At 43.8% G+C, this 14,622-nt stretch overlaps 1 protein-coding gene across 1 annotated transcript in view; it reads right to left on the bottom strand.

Moving 5' to 3' along the window:
- sptlc3 (serine palmitoyltransferase, long chain base subunit 3) overlaps positions 1-14,622 on the bottom strand; it is a 94,962-nt gene that overhangs the window by 51,439 nt on the left and 28,901 nt on the right. Inside the window, exon 5 of the mRNA XM_036945981.1 lies at positions 2,756-2,880. Coding sequence (XP_036801876.1) covers positions 2,756-2,880 — 125 coding nt within the window. The remainder of the gene's footprint in view (positions 1-2,755; positions 2,881-14,622) is intronic.

Genomic DNA, 14,622 nt, shown 5'->3' with positions numbered 1-14,622 from the left:
ATGGGGGTTATTACTGTATGGGGGTTATTACTGTATGGGGTTATTACTGTACTGTATGGGGGTTATTACGGTATGGGGGTTATTACTGTATGGGGGTTATCACTGTATGGGGTTATTACTGTACTGTATGGGGTTATTACGGTATGGGGGTTATTACTGTACTGTATGGGGTTATTACTGTACTGTATGGGGTTATTACTGTATGGGGGTTATTACTGTATGGGGGAGACTAGAGGGTAGCCTGTTGGCCAGTGGAGACTAGAGAGTAGCCTGTTGGCTAGTGGAGACTAGAGGGCAGCCTGTTGGCTAGTGGAGACTAGAGAGTAGCCTGTTGGCCAGTGGAGACTAGAGAGTAGCCTGTTGGCTAGTGGAGACTAGAGGGTAACCTGTTGGCCAGTGGAGACTAGAGAGTAGCCTGTTGGCGAGTGGAGACTAGAGGGTAACCTGTTGGCCAGTAGAGACTTGAGAGTAGCCTGTTGGCCAGTAGTGACTAGAGTAACCTGTTGGCCAGTGGAGACTAGAGGGTAACCTGTTGGCCAGTAGAGACTAGAGAGTAGCCTGTTGGCCAGTAGAGACTATAGTAGCCTGTTGGCCAGTGGAGACTAGAGAGTAGCCTGTTGGCCAGTAGAGACTAGAGAGTAGCCTGTTGGCCAGTAGAGACTAGAGTAGCCTGTTAGCCAGTAGAGACTAGAGTAGCCTGTTGGCCAGTAGAGACTAGAGTAGCCTGTTGGCCAGTGGAGACTAGAGTAACCTATTGGCCAGTGGAGACTAGAGGGTAGCCGGTTGGCCAGTGGAGACTAGAGAGTAGCCGGTTGGCCAGTGGAGACTAGAGAGTAGCCGGTTGGCCAGTGGAGACTAGAGGGTAGCCGGTTGGCCAGTGGAGACTAGAGAGTAGCCGGTTGGCCAGTGGAGACTAGAGGGTAGCCGGTTGGCCAGTAGAGACTAGAGTAGCCGGTTGGCCAGTGGAGACTAGAGGGTAGCCGGTTGGCCAGTGGAGACTAGAGGGTAGCCGGTTGGCCAGTGGAGACTAGAGAGTAGCCGGTTGGCCAGTGGAGACTAGAGAGTAGCCGGTTGGCCAGTGGAGACTAGAGGGTAACCTGTTGGCCAGTGGAGACTAGAGAGTAGCCGGTTGGCCAGTGGAGACTAGAGAGTAGCCGGTTGGCCAGTGGAGACTAGAGGGTAGCCGGTTGGCCAGTGGAGACTAGAGGGTAGCCGGTTGGCCAGTGGAGACTAGAGAGTAGCCGGTTGGCCAGTGGAGACTAGAGAGTAGCCGGTTGGCCAGTGGAGACTAGAGAGTAGCCGGTTGGCCAGTGGAGACTAGAGGGTAGCCGGTTGGCCAGTGGAGACTAGAGAGTAGCCGGTTGGCCAGTGGAGACTAGAGGGTAGCCGGTTGGCCAGTGGAGACTAGAGGGTAGCCGGTTGGCCAGTGGAGACTAGAGAGTAGCCGGTTGGCCAGTAGAGACTAGAGTAGCCTGTTGGCCAGTGGAGACTAGAGTAACCTATTGGACAGTAGAGACTAGAGTAGCCGGTTGGCCAGTGGAGACTAGAGAGTAGCCGGTTGGCCAGTGGAGACTAGAGGGTAGCCGGTTGGCCAGTGGAGACTAGAGGGTAGCCGGTTGGCCAGTGGAGACTAGAGGGTAGCCGGTTGGCCAGTGGAGACTAGAGGGTAGCCGGTTGGCCAGATAGCCAGTGGAGAGAAAATATAAGACACACCATATAAAACACACTTCATAGTCACAGCACAGGGGTAACCCAACCAAGAATACCTCATACAATAATGGCAGAGCAATTTAACGGCAACTTCATAGAAACAATTGACATGAAAGAACCCAGTCATCAACAATAGAGGATTTTAAATAATCTGTGTTACCTCCCAGTGGAGGAGTGCAGGGGGGTATGATTGGGTGTCGGGAGGGTTTGTTCATACACAAAGGAAAGGCCTTAAAATGTCCAAAAAATGCTTGCAGTTGCATTGTCTGTCCGTCTGACACACCTGATGGTTTGTTGGTTTGTGTTTCAAAGCTTTGTGACAATGTTGCATTTACTCCATGCAAATAATGACAGGAGCGGACCCAAAAGATTACAACCACGACCTATCGCCGGTAACACCTCCGATCGACTTAAAAACTGTTTACAAACTAACTAGCACACTGAAAATAAACAAGACTGCAGAGTTGCACATACTGTCCAACAGCCATGCCAACCGAGAGCTCCACGCGCCACAGAGAGCAGCAAGAGCTCTTAATCTCCTACTTCCTGACTGCTGGCGCGCTCTTAAAGTGGCAGGGCGCTCTTAAAGTGGCAGCGCGCTCTTAAAGTGTCAGGGCGCTCTTAAAGTGTCAGGGCGCTCTTAAAGTGGCAGGGCGCTCTTAAAGTGTCAGGGCGCTCTTAAAGTGTCAGGGCGCTCTTAAAGTGGCAGGGCGCTCTTAAAGTGGCAGCGCGCTCTTAAAGTGGCAGCGCGCTCTTAAAGTGGCAGCGCGCTCTTAAAGTGGCAGGGCGCTCTTAAAGTGGTAGCGCGCTCTTAAAGTGGCAGGGCGCTCTTAAAGTGGCAGCGCGCTCTTAAAGTGGCAGGGCGCTCTTAAAGTGGCAGGGCGCTCTTAAAGTGGCAGGGCGCTCTTAAAGTGGCAGCGCGCTCTTAAAGTGGCAGGGCGCTCTTAAAGTGGCAGGGCACGCTGAAGGTTCCGTGCAGGATTTCGCCACACACACTGAACATTGTTTCAATCTGGTTTAGCCAGGCTAGGTGATAAAGACCCACCTTTCCGACCAGTGCCGGTATGTTCATAGAGTTGGTAGCAAAGCCCATGCCGAAGATCATGGAGGACTCTACCCCCAGGAAGGTGGCTACAAGCTGCTCCAACTCCTCATGGATAGCCAGGTTACCTGGACAGAGAAATGAGAAACAAAAAGAAAATTCATATCCATTTCCTGTCACTGTTTGCTGCTGTTTCAAGTGATCAATCTGATTGCTCTTACAGTCAGTCCGAAACTAAGAAAAAAGGGGTTCTACCTGGAACCCAAAAAGTTTCTACCTGAAACCCAAATGGGTTCTTCAGATGACCCCGTAAGAGAACCCTTTTGGGTTCCAGGTAGAACCTTTTTGGGATTCAGGTAGAACCCTTTTGGGTTCCAGGTAGAAACTTTCTGGGTTCCAGGTAAAACCCTGGAAACAAAAAAAAATATTCAAAGGGTTTTGATAAGGGGACAGCCAAAGAACCCCTTTAAGCCTCTAAATAATACATTTCATTCCCCCTACGAGTGTAATTCCCTCCTTACCCCTTCCCCTTGGCCCAAGTCCCTCGATAGGTGGAAGCACTGTAGTAGTGGAGCTTCTGACATATTGTTTCCACTTTTCGGATCTGCTAACATGTATTTATTTATTTTTTTTACCTTTATTTAACTAGGCAAGTCAGTAAAGAACAAATTCTTATTTACAATGACAGCCTAGGAACAGTGGGTTTAACTGCCTGTTCAGGGGCAGAACGACAGATTTGTACCTTGTCAGCTCGGGGGTTTGAACTTGCAACCTTCCGGTTACTAGTCCAACGCTCTAACCACCCTGCCGCCCCATCTAAGCGTCTAAGCGTGAGAAGAGGTCGGGAGAGGGGACCGGTGGGTTCGAGCATTATGATGTTTACCACGTGTTCTTGGACCAAGGTGAGTGGCAGTTCAATAATTTGTTCATTCAAATGCAGAGGATGATCCCGTCCAATATCTATGAAATATGGTCCACGCACCATCCAGGGAGATTAACAGATTTATAGCTCCTCAAATATATGGGTGTGTGTCTGCCGCAGGTTTTGGACAAACTGATTGGCAGTTCACTAATGTCCAGTTCATTCCTGCATACAATTACAGGGCCTTCAGAGAGTATTCATACCGTGTGACTCATTACACATTTTGTGTTACAGCCTGAATTCAAAATGGATAAAAAAATATAAATATCAATTCACCCCATCTACACATATTTCCCAAAATAAAACATTTTTAAAAATGTTAAAACATTTGTTGGAAATAAAAAATGAAAATCTGATTTACATAAGTATTCACACACAAGTCAATACATGTTAGAATGACCTTCGGCAGCAATTACAGCTGTGAGTATTTCTGGTAAGTCTTTAAACTGTGAGTCTGTCTGGTAAATCTTTAAACTATGAGTCTTTCTGGTAAATCTTTAAACTGTGAGTCTTTCTGGTAAGTCTTTAAGAGCTTTGCACAGCTGGATTCTACAAAATGTGTACTTTATTCTTTAAAACATTCTTAAAGCTCTGTCAAGTTGGTTGTTGATCATGTTAATAATTTTTCAATTCTTGCATGTGTTCTGGAGAGCTGAGAGCATGTGTTCTGGAGAGCTGAGTGCATGTGTTCTGGAGAGCTGAGAGCATGTGTTCTGGAGAGCTGAGAGCATGTGTTCTGGAGAGCTGAGAGCATGTGTTCTGGAGAGCTGAGAGCATGTGTTCTGGAGAGCTGAGAGCATGTGTTCTGGAGAGCTGAGAGCATGTGTTCTGGAGAGCTGAGAGCACGTGTTCTGGAGAGCTGAGAGCATGTGTTCTGGAGAGCTGAGAGCATGTGTTCTGGAGAGCTGAGAGCATGTGTTCTGGAGAGCTGAGAGCATGTGTTCTGGAGAGCTGAGAGCATGTGTTCTGGAGAGCTGAGAGCATGTGTTCTGGAGAGCTGAGAGCATGTGTTCTGGAGAGCTGAGAGCATGTGTTCTGGAGAGCTGAGAGCACGTGTTCTGGATAGCTGAGAGCAAGACCTTCTTCTTGTCTGAACATTTAAATGATACTCTTCACAAATACTTTAGATGTTGTCCACTGACAGCCGCAACTCAATAGTCAGCTAGGGCTTTTGCCAAGACTTCCTCATATACCACGTCTCTCCTGCTCTACTGGGTTTTTTCCCCCTGTCAACTTTCTTTCGTTGTCCAGAAGCCAAAACCACAATCTTAGTCATATTAGCAACGCATCATAGGTGTCCCCTTTCCCCTTTTTAACAAGGTAGAACAGCTGAATTGTTACGAACACACCTCTGTCCATTTCAACCATTTCAACAGCATGCCAATTGAAATCAATGGGCCTACCTTATCAATCAATGGGCCTACCTTATCTCAGAATGAGCACGAGTTGCCTTATACTGTATGTAATTGTGTTTTATACTTATTGCACATTTTTTTATAAAAACACAGACTAGACAGCTAGTACTAGACAGCTAGTATAACAGTCTGACTACAATGCTGCTAGTGGTACATGGTATTATAAAACACAGACTAGACAGCTAGTACTAGACAGCTAGTATAATAGTCTGACTACAATGCTGCTAGTGGTACATGGTATTATAAAACACAGACTAGACAGCTAGTACTAGACAGCTAGTATAACAGTCTGACTACAATGCTGCTAGTGGTACATGGTATTATAAAACACAGACTAGACAGCTAGTATAATAGTCTGACTACAATGCTGCTAGTGGTACATGGTATTATAAAACACAGACTAGACAGCTAGTACTAGACAGCTAGTATAACAGTCTGACTATAATGCTGCTAGTGGTACATGGTATTATAAAACACAGACTAGACAGCTAGTACTAGACAGCTAGTATAATAGTCTGACTACAATGCTGCTAGTGGTACATGGTATTATAAAACACAGACTAGACAGCTAGTACTAGACAGCTAGTATAACAGTCTGACTACAATGCTGCTAGTGGTACATGGTATTATAAAACACAGACTAGACAGCTAGTACTAGACAGCTAGTATAACAGTCTGACTACAATGCTGCTAGTGGTACATGGTATTATAAAACACAGACTAGACAGCTAGTATAATAGTCTGACTACAATGCTGCTAGTGGTACATGGTATTATAAAACACAGACTAGACAGCTAGTATAATAGTCTGACTACAATGCTGCTAGTGGTACATGGTATTATAAAACACAGACTAGACAGCTAGTACTAGACAGCTAGTATAACAGTCTGACTACAATGCTGCTAGTGGTACATGGTATTATAAAACACAGACTAGACAGCTAGTACTAGACAGTTAGTATAACAGTCTGACTACAATGCTGCTAGTGGTACATGGTATTATAAAACACAGACTAGACAGCTAGTACTAGACAGCTAGTATAACAGTCTGACTACAATGCTGCTAGTGGTACATGGTATTATAAAACACAGACTAGACAGCTAGTACTAGACAGCTAGTATAACAGTCTGACTACAATGCTGCTAGTGGTACATGGTATTATAAAACACAGACTAGACAGCTAGTACTAGACAGCTAGTATAATAGTCTGACTACAATGCTGCTAGTGGTACATGGTATTATAAAACACAGACTAGACAGCTAGTACTAGACAGCTAGTATAACAGTCTGACTACAATGCTGCTAGTGGTACATGGTATTATAAAACACAGACTAGACAGCTAGTACTAGACAGCTAGTATAATAGTCTGACTACAATGCTGCTAGTGGTACATGGTATTATAAAACACAGACTAGACAGCTAGTACTAGACAGCTAGTATAACAGTCTGACTACAATGCTGCTAGTGGTACATGGTATTATAAAACACAGACTAGACAGCTAGTATAATAGTCTGACTACAATGCTGCTAGTGGTACATGGTATTATAAAACACAGACTAGACAGCTAGTACTAGACAGCTAGTATAACAGTCTGACTACAATGCTGCTAGTGGTACATGGTATTATAAAATACAGACTAGACAGCTAGTATAACAGTCTGACTACAATGCTGCTAGTGGTACATGGTACCGTAATGCTGCACACTACAAATTGAGCTTTAATTTTCCAGAATCAATGTTCATTGATACTTTTAGTAGTGTCTGCTTTTGGCAAAATGTAAGTAGTTGAGACATAAAACATAAAACAGGTTAACGTCTCCTCTATCACAGTACAATAATGTCTCAATGTGTTTCAGTGTCCATGTGATCGATTCTGTTAGACCAAACCTCAAATCGCCTTTTTGTTTTTGTTTTGAGTGGCAGTAGGGAGGGGCTTGGTGTATAAGTGGGAAGCTGAGCACAGCCCACAGTCCTTAGGCACGGTCTGCGGCAGTTACTTAAGGCATACAAGCGGACAAACACGAAAAAATGTAAATAAAAACCCAAATTCTTGCGATATTTGGAATATCACGCTAAAAACATACATTCAAATGAATTCTATATATCGCCCACCCTTAGCACCAAGTGGTGTGTATATCAACATCATGACCGATTGAGCGTATGAGACAGACATACTGTGGTATTGAACACCACGTGGTGTGTATATCAACAGAATGCATCGAAACAGCACTGCACCCTCTTCATTCCCATTCAGCGTCTTCGTCAAATTACATTGAATTCATTCACTTCCTCAACCACACAGGCTCAAAGCCCAGGTCCAGTCAAGAGGCACGTGGAGGACATCATTGTAATCTGACTGGTTCGCTGTCTTGGCTGCGTCATCGGCATCTGTTCTCTTTTGAAGCTAGAATGTTTAATCAGCCGGGCCTGTATACTAATCTGTATTCCACCTGTGGCTCATTCAGTTCTTTTGAAAGGAGGGAGAGTGAGATTGTGGAGTCATTACTCAGCACAAGCCCAGAGTCCCTTAAGTTTCCTCAATCAAGTGGCAATTATGTCACTACACACATTTATCGGATTAAACCGAGGTCAGCCATGTAAAATGGATCTCTGCCTCCCAACCCAGTCATCATCACTTGTCCAATAGATTCTAGAATGTCAAGTAACCCCAGTCATCATCACTTGTCCACTAGATTCTAGAATGCCAAGTAACCCCAGTCATCATCACTTGTCCACTAGATTCTAGAATGCCAAGTAACCCCAGTCATCATCACTTGTCCACTAGATTCTAGAATGCCAAGTAACCCCAGTCATCATCACTTGTCCACTAGATTCTAGAATGCCATGTAATCCAAGTCATCATCACTTGTCCACTAGATTCTAGAATGCCAAGTAACCCCAGTCATCATCACTTGTCCACTAGATTCTAGAATGCCAAGTATTCTAAGTCATCATTACTTGTCCACTAGATTCTAGAATGCCAAGTATTCTAAGTCATCATTACTTGTCCACTAGATTCTAGAATGCCAAGTATTCTAAGTCATCATCACTTGTCCACTAGATTCTAGAATGCCAAGTATTCTAAATCATCATCACTTGTCCACTAGATTCTAGAATGCCAAGTAATCCAAGTCATCATACCTCATCCATTAGATCTAGAACGCCAAATAACTATTCCACCTTCGCAACATAACCCACTCTGTCCCAGTCCCAAGCTTGACGACCAGTGTTGTGTAAAGTCACCAACACCCCTGGGGATAACCAGGTCCCAGATCTGTTTGTTCGGTCTTGCCAAATCCTATGGTCAGCACAAACAGATCAGGGACCAGGCCACTCCTGGGAAACAGTAGCAGGGGGATTGTCAAGCCTTTATAGGTAACTGACTATCACAGCTTATTGTGAAATAGACATAAATTACTTAGTCCACGACACACATTTATTCACAATGCATTTCCTGTGTATTACATTATTTTCTTTCTTCATAATGCATTCGTGTACATTACACAAATTCCAATTTGTTGTGGCTAACGTTAGCTAGCTAGGTTAACTGGGTGGTTAACTTTAGCTAGGCTAGGGGTTAAGTTTAAGTAATAGGGTAGCTAAGTAGCTAAAAAGTAATTTGTTGTTGCTAATTCGCTCAAATGCTAAAGTTAGTCCATGACGTGATTTGAACGTTTCAGTTGTGTTAAAAGTTTTGGTTTTTCCATTTATGTTTTGAGGTTGGACTTTTAGCATGAGTAGCACGTTGGCATGTACGGCGCACCGATTGGTGCCACCTCGTTAGTCAGTATGTGTTTCACCTGTGCTGGCCTACGTGATATTTAAGAGTGACTGGCCCAGTGCTCCAGTTGTCTTGAGAGATGTGGAGGGTCAACACCTTACATTGGCGCTCCCCTTTTTGATTTCTAGAAAAACATTCCTTTGTCTGATCTTCCCTGTTTCCATTTTGTTCAAGTTTTTGGTTTGCTTCCTGTCTTGAAGTTTGGGGTGGGTTGTTCTTTAGTTTGCCTCTTCTTGGGCAAATTTAGTGGGCACTCATGGTGGTTGTCTTTTAGGTTCCAGTTGTTGTTGCTAGTCAACTTTCAGTGGACAACCCCCATGAGTGTCTATCAGAACTCCTCCTAAAACACCACCTGTTTCATTTAGGTTTCTGTCAGTGACTCTGTCAGTTCCCCCTTCTGTTTAAGTGACATTTTGGATTTTCTTTTGCTGGGGAACGTAACATTTGATTGACGGTCGCAATAGGGTTAGCTAACATGCTAGCTAAGTAGTTAAAGGTTAGTGTTTGCTAACATGCTAGCTAAGAAGTTAAAGGTTAGGGTTAGCTAACATGCTAGCTAAGTAGTTAAAGGTTAGTGTTTGCTAACATGCTAGCTAAGTAGTTAAAGTTTAGTGTTAGCTGACATGCTAGTTCAGTAGTTAAGTATTGAGTTGTTGCTAAAATTCTAAAGTTGTCCTTGACGTGATTCGAACACACAACAAAATGGGATGCTAGACAGCCGCGTTATACACCCACCCATCCTCCCTGACCAACCTCACTCCTATTTTTTCTGTCTTAAGTAACCTACGGTCTTCATCTGTGCCTGAAATTCACTGAAAAAGTTAATTGTTTGTGTGCCTGGCACAAATTTCCAATAAGAAATGTGTGTTTATTTCACAGTGTTAGATTCTGGGTGAAACTTGGAACATTGTTATACTCCAGAAGAATAGTATATAAAGGAGTGAAAGATTGTTTTTTTTTTTTTTTTTTACATCAGAAGATAATGATTCTCTGTAGGAGACAGATGGCTTTGGGATGTTTTGGGTGGACGGGAGAAAGTCACAGGATTGCTAAAGGGGAAGTGTATGGATATCTGTGGATTAGGCGAAGGAGGGGTTGAGGTCAGGTCAGATCCCCCTGAAGGGAGAGATTGCTATAGGGGAAGTGTATGGATATCTGTGGATTAGGCAAAGGAGGGGTTGAGGTCAGGTCAGATCCCACTGAAAGGAGAGATTGTTTATTACCCTCTTCCTGTCAAACTATATGATATAAGGATTGGAGAGGAGGAGGGCCTAAGTTGGAGAATATATATTTGTGATGGTGGAAACATGTATTTGTAAAGCTGTGTCGACCCTTTGGGAAGAATTATACTTGGTTCTCTAGTGTCCAGTGAGTTATTTTACTCTGACAAATTAGAACCTAACAACAGTATATCTGTGATTTTTATTTTATTTTACCTTTATTTTACTAGGCAAGTCAGTTAAGAACAAATTCTTATTTTCAATGACGGCCTAGGAACAGTGGGTTAACTGCCTGTTCAGGGGCAGAACGACAGATTTGTACCTTGTCAGCTCGGGGATTTGAACTTGCAACCTTCCGGTTACTAGTCCAACGCTCTAACCACTAGGCTACCCTGCCGCCCCTGATGTTGGGTTGGTTGTAATTGAACGAGCGTGACTGCGGTAGCTACGTCTTCAAAGTTGTAAAACAACAAGAGCTAAGTTAATCATTTCTCTCTCTAACACTGTGTGCGCGCCGGTTGATGAGAACCTCTAAAAAGACCAATACATTTTTTTATATATATATATATAAAAGTCTGTTATGTCATAGAAGATGACATCACAATAGTACTGTACTCATTAAAAACATACATTCATAATTGTACTACTATTACACCTGTCTATGGCCAAAGTTAATCATTCTATATTTTTACAGGTACCGTACATTTCATTTTTTTACACCTATAGTTTGTTTTTACCTCTTACGTTTTTACCTTTATTTAACTAGGCAAGTCAGTTAAGAACAAATTCTTATTTACAATGACGGCCTTGGAACAGTGGGTTAACTATCTTGTTCCGTGGTCAAGTGGGTTAACTGCCTTATTCAGGGGAACAGTGGGTTAACTATCTTGTTCAGGGGAACAGTGGGTTAACTGCCTTGTTCAGGGGAACAGTGGGTTAACTGCCTTGTTCAGGGGAACAGTGGGTTAACTGCCTTGTTCAGGGGAACAGTGGGTTAACTATCTTGTTCAGGGGAACAGTGGGTTAACTGCCTTGTTCAGGGGAACAGTGGGTTAACTGCCTTGTTCAGGGGAACAGTGGGTTAACTGCCTTGTTCAGGGGAACAGTGGGTTAACTATCTTGTTCAGGGGAACAGTGGGTTAACTGCCTTGTTCAGGGGAACAGTGGGTTAACTGCCTTGTTCAGGGGAACAGTGGGTTAACTATCTTGTTCAGGGGAACAGTGGGTTAACTGCCTTGTTCAGGGGAACAGTGGGTTAACTGCCTTGTTCAGGGGAACAGTGGGTTAACTGCCTTGTTCAGGGGAACAGTGGGTTAACTATCTTGTTCAGGGGAACAGTGGGTTAACTATCTTGTTCAGGGGAACAGTGGGTTAACTGCCTTGTTCAGGGGAACAGTGGGTTATCAGCTCGGGGATTTGAACTTGCAACCTTCCGGTTACTGGTCCAACGCTCTAACCACTAGGCTACCCTGCCACCTCTACACTCTAACCACTAGGCCACCCTGCCGCCTCTACACTCTAACCACTAGGCTACCCTGCCACCTCTACACTCTAACCACTAGGCTACCCTGCCACCTCTACACTCTAACCACTAGGCTACCCTGCCACCTCTACACTCTAACCACTAGGCTACCCTGCCACCTCTACACTCTAACCACTAGGCTACCCTGCCGCCTCCACACTCTAACCACTAGGCTACCCTGCCACCTCTACACTCTAACCACTAGGCTACCCTGCCGCCCCATTAGACCTTTATAGTTTGTTAAATGGCTTACAGGAACAACATTCTATCTTTGCTAAATAGGGTAACTTGAACCCATTTGTAATCCACATTGTTTTAAGTTATTGCATGGTTTCAATAGCATTCGCACTGATATAGGGACTAGGCCTACTGTAAATTGCATTATGGCTGAGCATGGACATGCCAAACGTAGTCAATAAACAATATTCAATTAATTATTGATCGAGGCCAAAGAGAACAAATAATTATAATGAAATTCTAAAAACAAAGCAACTTGTTTTAAATGGGCCATGTCACACTTACAGGCTCCATACTTTCTCCCTGTGGGGGAAATAATGTTAAAACACACTATGGAGGGTTTTTACACACATCCAAAACGAGACCTGCCTGACTAAAATAATGTGGTCCTGCCTGGTTAAAATAATGTGGTCCTGCCTGACTAAAATAATGTGGTCCTGCCTGACTAAAATAATGTGGCCCTGCCTGACTAAAATAATGTGGTCCTGCCTGATTAAAATAAATGTGGTCCTGCCTGACTAAAATAATGTGGTCCTGCCTGATTAAAATAATGTGGTCCTGCCTGATTAAAATAATGTGGTCCTGCCTGATTAAAATAAATGTGGTCCTGCCTGACTAAAATAATGTGGTCCTGCCTGATTAAAATAATGTGGTCCTGCCTGATTAAAATAATGCGGTCCTGCCTGATTAAAATAATGTGGTCCTGCCTGATTAAAATAATGTGGTCCTGCCTGACTAAAATAATGTGGTCCTGCCTGACTAAAATAATGTGGCCCTGCCTGACTAAAATAATGTGGTCCTGCCTGATTAAAATAATATGGTCCTGCCTGATTAAAATAATGTGGTCCTGCCTGATTAAAATAAATGTGGTCCTGCCTGACTAAAATAATGTGGTCCTGCCTGACTAAAATAATGTGGTCCTGCCTGACTAAAATAATGTGGTCCTGCCTGACTAAAATAGACCACAGGTCCTGCCTTCAATTCATAGATAAAAAAGGGAATGTCAGCTCATTGTTTTACTCCTCTTAAACTTGGTATTTTAATAAAGCTTTGGTGATTAAGATTTATTTCCAAGCGGTCTCAGGAGCCAAACCCTTTATCCAAAGTCTTGTCTACTTTGTGAATGATTTGGGGCAGATTTTTATAAAAAAGAGGAGAGGAGGCTATGCTTGGTTTTTAATAAAATAAAATTAAATGGGGAGAAAAAAAAAAACATGTTGTTTTTTAAATGTTTCTAAACAGGAAGTATCCAGGCACCAACAGGACCTTAGGCTTCTCTTGTCCCATGTTCATATGGGCGGTGTGCGTCACAGCGTTTCCACTGTAAAAATGTAGCGTTACCGCTTAAACCAGCTTTTGGATGGTCTTAAATATCACTTTTGGATCATTTTTTTTTAAAGATACTGAGCACAAAGCGATCTGGTAAAACGAGAAGGTGAATTGCAGTTGAGTTGTTGCAGCTTTAAAGATAATATCCTGCAATTCTATAAAATGTTTCCATGAGGCAGAGAAAACTTTGCAGTTTTAAAGCGTACAGTACAGTGCATGTATGTTTAAAAAATAATTGTATTAATAAAATGAATAATTGGTGTACTACTGTGGATACCAATATCCCTGTGAGCCTCCCAGGCCCATGTTGCCCAGAGTTAAGAACAGAAATGGTAGATTAATTGTATTGTATTACACCCTCAACTTATTTCACAGATCCTTTGGCCAAAATGTGTTTAATCTGTTGTTAGTAATATTCATTAAAAATAAGTGTTATTTATTGTTTGTAATCCTCCACATACAACACCCGTTCTGCCAGTCACATTCTGCTGCAGGTCCCCAAAGCACACACATCACTGGGTCGCTCGTCTTTTCAGTTCGCTGCCGCTAGCGACTGGAACGAGCTGCAACAAACACTCAAACTGGATCGTTTTCCTCTCCATCTCTTCATTCAAAGACCTTACGTGATGTATTTTTGTCTTTACCTCTTAACCAGAGTATAATTCACATTTGTTAGGGCCCTCCCGAGTGGAGCAGCGGTCTAAGGCACTGCATCGCAGAGCTAGAGGCGACACTACAGACCGGGTTCAACCCTGGGCTGTATCACAACCGGCTGTGTTCGGGAGTCCCATAGGGCGACGCACAATTGGCCCAGCGTCGTCCGGGTTAGGGGAGGGTTTGGCGGGTTTGGTTAGGGGAGGGCTTTACTTGGCTCATTATGCTCTAGCGACTCCTTGTGGCGGGCCGGGCGCCTGCAGGCTGACCTCGGGCGTCAAGTGAACGGTGTTTCGTCCCAACACATTGATGCGGCTGGCTTCCGGGTTAAGCGGGTTCCAGAGGACGCGTGACCCCAGTGGGAACTGAACCCGTGACCCCAGTGGGAACTGAACCCGTGACCCCAGTGGGAACTGAACCCGTGTCCCTAGTGTTGCTAACGCCAAGCTTTCACCAACACACACACACACACAAATCTTCCCTCCACATCCCCTCTGCTAGCCTCTAACACTCCGTTATGTCCATGTGACCTAATTTAAGTCTGTTTCATGATGTTACAGTACAACCATGATAGTGTTTCCTCTCCACATACAGTGGATGGGGCCCCTGGGTAATGATCCAAGCGTGTGCTTCATACTGTACATAATTTAACACAGATTAAATAATTCATTCATCGTTGCAGCCGCTACCAAGTTAATTAAAGATTCTGTTTAAGTTGATGAAAAAGATAAATGAGACGAAAGACAAGTGTGTCCCAAATGAAACCCTATTCTCTATATGACGCAATAT

The sequence above is a fragment of the Oncorhynchus mykiss genome, chromosome 16 (genome assembly GCF_013265735.2).
Source record: "Oncorhynchus mykiss isolate Arlee chromosome 16, USDA_OmykA_1.1, whole genome shotgun sequence".
In the NCBI taxonomy this organism is placed as follows: domain Eukaryota; kingdom Metazoa; phylum Chordata; class Actinopteri; order Salmoniformes; family Salmonidae; genus Oncorhynchus; species Oncorhynchus mykiss.
Note: the sequence above shows the minus strand (reverse complement) of the source record. Positions and strands in the feature narration are given on the sequence as shown.